This window comes from Sinocyclocheilus rhinocerous, unplaced genomic scaffold, assembly GCF_001515625.1.
Source record: "Sinocyclocheilus rhinocerous isolate Xijiao unplaced genomic scaffold, SAMN03320098_v1.1 scaffold839, whole genome shotgun sequence".
Lineage (NCBI taxonomy): Eukaryota > Metazoa > Chordata > Actinopteri > Cypriniformes > Cyprinidae > Sinocyclocheilus > Sinocyclocheilus rhinocerous.
In genome coordinates, this window is record NW_015652287.1 from 161,716 (window position 1) to 166,376 (window position 4,661).

General features: G+C 35.5%; 1 protein-coding gene across 1 annotated transcript in view; it reads right to left on the reverse strand.

Moving 5' to 3' along the window:
• LOC107714403 (glutamate receptor ionotropic, kainate 2) overlaps positions 1 to 4,661 on the reverse strand; it is an 85,614-nt gene that overhangs the window by 5,655 nt on the left and 75,298 nt on the right. The window contains exon 9 of the mRNA XM_016520239.1: positions 3,029 to 3,279. Within this exon, the coding sequence (XP_016375725.1) occupies positions 3,029 to 3,279 (251 nt within the window). The remainder of the gene's footprint in view (positions 1 to 3,028; positions 3,280 to 4,661) is intronic.

The window sequence follows — 4,661 nt, forward strand, 5'->3', positions numbered from 1 at the left end:
ATTTTAGCAAATGGCTGCAATATAACAAAGAGTGAAAAATTTAAGGGGGTCTGAATACTTTCCGTACCCACTGTATATATATATATATATATAATACAATAATATAATAACAGATATTTCTGAAATTAAATAACAAAGTGTGATACCTGCCTTTCAAATACTAAACCTTAAACAGTATTTTATGTAGATGTATGTATGTATTTATTTATTTATTTGTCATTGGATCCAACATCATGATCAGACAAATTTGTGGTTATGTCAATGACAAACTGGATATAGAACATCAACGTATAGAACAAAAAGAGGAAATGTGTTAACACATTAAGATATGTATGGACAGTGGGGACTTTCAGGAGCAAAGTTACAGGTATACTTTAGTAAACTGAAATTCAGCAGCAGAAAGCAGAGGTGGAAGAAATGAGTTAAGAATATTCATGTAAAATGTGCAAAAAAGGAAAACGAGAAGCAGAAACATTATAGTAATCCTTTTATTTAAACATGAATTTATATGTGCCTCTGTGTATGTGTGATCTTGAGCATACACTATCAAAATAAAGATGCACTGAACAAATCTTCATAAAATACATAAAGAAACCATGAACAATTCTACAAAATATGTTGCAGTTCTCACTTTTATTACCGATGTAAATGTAAATGATTTTAACAAGATCAAACTAAATCTGTTTTTGTGTTTCTTTTCTGGTGGCAGGAAATCTACATCACATTATGTTAGAACCATTTATACATTTTTATCTAAAGCAATAAGATTGTTGGTTAGACTGTTGGCTCTTTCCTAATCTTACAAAATAGAGGCAATTATAAAATGCTAATTTCTGGAGGAATGCGCCCCTGAGGAGCAAGAGGCATTGCCATATATATATTTTTTTTTTCTTTCTTCCTTCTACAGAATAGTGTAAGAGAATACTGAACAAAGGACATCAGCGTCAATCTTGCACAAAAATACTTTAATTGGCTCTCTATCATTTTCAGTCACAAGATAGGGTTAGGGTTAGGGTTAGATATACATATAATGAAATATGGAATGAAACATATAGATTGTTCTGCATGTTAACTTGCTTATTTTGCTCAAGAGCAAGGTCTATTCCATATGCCATACTAACAAGAAACAATGCTTCTAACCACAGGTTAAGAGCTGCCGTTCCAGCAACACAACTTTGCGATACTGTTTGCGAATGTTTGATAGTTTTGGAAATTGCGACCATTGGCTAACTATTCTTTGGAAAACGCACCCCAGACTTGCAGCCAACCCAGGGACCCCCAGTGTAAACAAGCTAGATTTTCTCAGTAATACTTTATAATAACTTTCATTGAGAACATTACCATTTACACAGTAGTTAACAAACTTAGATATGCACTGAACTATAGGTCTTTTTCTTTCTGTACATCTCAGAAAGGCACTCCCAACCTTGTCTCTAGACTGATGCTCAGTATCATTGGCCGGTAGGCTTATCATGTCAATGTAATCATTAAACAAGGATCAGGCAGCAAACTAACGCATTGCCAGAATATTTGTGAATGTCAATACGATGACTTACAGCAAACAAACAAAAGCACTTAAAGAGATCGATACAATGAATCCGAGATGAGTATAAAATACACTTCTTCCACTGAGCGTGAATAAACGGAGCTCTGCTTTTTGGGAAAATACTGAAGCTAGCAGGTTGATGCTGTCATTGTAAGACAATCTAGGTTATCCATATTTAGAGTGCACATTTTTGAGCTTATATGCAAATGCTTCAAACAAACTAAGATCTCTTTAAAGATAACCAAACTTAGACCAATTATGTGTCCACAATGCAGTTTGCTGCATTGCAATGTGCAATGTGAACACACGGCATGACAACTTCATTTTATTTCGTCACTGGGCCTTTATGGCCTCCCATATTAAAGTAAAGCAAATGTGATGAGTTGAAATTATTATTCTATTTGTGTGGTAATTACAGACAAAGTGCCATTCTGACTTTTTTTTTTTTTAATGACTGCAAAAAACTTTTTTAAATGCAATTAAATGCCTTCTTTCAGTTCCAAAAATGCAAAAATGAAGGCTCAGTGGAGAAATTATGACACATATATTAAAACTGATTAATAACATTCTAATGGGACAGTGTAAATGCAAAGAGAACTCTGTACTTAGTTCATCCACTCAAGTGACATTTGGTTATTTTAAAGAGAATTCAAGAGAAAACACCATTGAAGATGATACTGTGTGGATTAAACTGTCACATCATTAACTGGAAAGGGAAGTTAATAATAATAGAAAAATAAAATAAAATAAAAACAAAATAAATACAGAACTATCAAGCAAACCTGCAATTTAGTCTAGTAAGTGAAACCACAGCTCATTAGCAGATTTTTAATTGTCAATAAATTCTGTGAGAGTGTGTATGTGCTTAAACATTATATTTGTGATGTGAGAAGACAAATGTGAGTGAGATAACTGGAGTTCATCCATTTAAAGTTTTTTTTTTTTTTTTTACTACCGCATTATTGACTGTACACTTCAAGCATTCAGTGGCTCAGTAGATCAAGTATACGAGTGAAGTGGATATGGGGAAAGAACAACACATCTGTTGAGGCGAGATGACACAATGGCGGCCATTTGAGCAAGTAAAGCCCAAGCCCTTCTGTCTTCAGAGACTTACATCAAGAAGGACTGTTTGCTCTCCAGACACAGGCACTGTCTGTAAAATATTACCAGTGAAATATACCTCATGCTTTGCTCGCAGCACCACAACATTAAAGCCAATTTTAGACAGAATTAATATTGTTTGCATTGATCTGTAAAAGATTCTTTCATACTCAGAGGCATCAGTTGAACTCATCTGACTGGCTGGCTTATATTACCCACAAAACCCTCGTTGATGAAAAACAAAATTGCAAACCCATTTCTTGTGATTATCTTATGTGATATGTTTTCTCTCTAGAGACTTGCTCCCTAAACTCTTAGTATATCCTAACAAATTTCAAATGTTAATTGCAGTCCAGAAATGTGAAAATGTTGCTTTACCTTTTCCAGCTGTGCATTTTGTTTGGATTTATAGAGAAACTCCCCAACTGCCACAAAAACAGAGAGGACGAGTCCCGCAGCCAACACTATGAAAATGCCACCGATGTTCTGGACGCCCAGCGCACTGGCCTCCTTATTCTCCTCCTCAGGACAGCCGTTTCCTCGCCACCACTTCTCCTTCATCATGTGCAGCTTCCCTTCCTCCTGTAGCTGCAGGATTGCGATGGTGATCTTATCTCGGTACGGGGACCCTGAAGGGTCAGAAAGGGGAAACTGATTTAAAGAGATGATGAGAATTAGTTATCTTAGCATCTGCTCATTCCTGTTGGTCAAATGGGTGAAATCTTACAAAATCGTCAAAAATGTGTCATATTCGTGACATATGGGTCACATTTCACCTCAAAATCAAAAGAAAGAAGAAATAATACAGCTGCAAGCAGCAATTAATGAGCAATTAAGCAAGCATTTCAGGGAGCATCATGCCAACTAAAAAAAAAGTAATTAAAGACATCTGCTGATAATTTTAAGCAAAATTATAAAAAAAAAAATGACATAATCACTTATCACTTTTGACCAATAGGTAGCACAGCCTCTGGCATTGCAGAAATACAGCCTCAGATACACTTTGGTATCATGCCGTCAACTTTGAAGATGAGTTATACAACATCAGCTTGAGATACCTATTTTTGTATTAATTTTTTTTTACCAGGAAGGTCTGATGATAATCTGTTTGAAATTTGATGAAGATCGGACAAACTGCCTAAGATAAGAACCAAAAAAACAAAACAAAAAAATCTGTAGAACCAAGAGAACAAAAAGTGTTTTTTATAACAACACACCAATGCATTTATAAAATATAGTATATATATATATTTTTTTTTTTTTCACACAATTCAAAGTGGATGATGCCAAAATGGCCAATGTATGAAAACTGGGTATGCTGCTCCTCAGCTAAAGAGACCAATCTAATTTTAGGCTAGACTGTTCAGAAGTTGTAAGCAAAAAAAGTATATTTTTCATATCTCCTGTCCAGTAGGCGGCGCTGTGCTGGAACTGCTCATGTATCCTCAGGTCATGGTTATTATAACACATACCAAGTTTGGTCTGAATACGCTAAAGTTTTGCGGAAATTTAGGTTGACATCCATTTCGGCATGCTCTTGTTGAATATGCTGATGCGCTATACAAGAAAGATTTGGTCTATCGAAAAACATTTAATAACTTTTTGACTGTCCTTCATCTGTGTGCCAAATTCCATAGCTTTCCTGCAAGCTGTCACAGACCCAAGAGCAAAGAAGAAGAAGAAGAAGAAGAAATCTAATGGATACAACAGGTGCCTTCACACCTCCAGTGCACTGGCTCCTGATTTTTCTTTTTTTAAATTAAGCTTATTGATGAGAACAAAATCAGTGGAATTTTTTCTTTCTTTTTTTTTTATTTCCTGTGAATTAGTTGCTTTTATTCACAACACAGACTGAACAATTCGTTGAAGAAAATCACTGCCTCAATGATCTGGTAACAGCAGTTCCCTTTCAGTCAGTCACTCCGAGTCACGTCGGTGACCGACGACTTGGGATATCGCTTCGATAGACCAATCTACTTCGAGTGTAAACTAAACGAGCCAATGCACATTG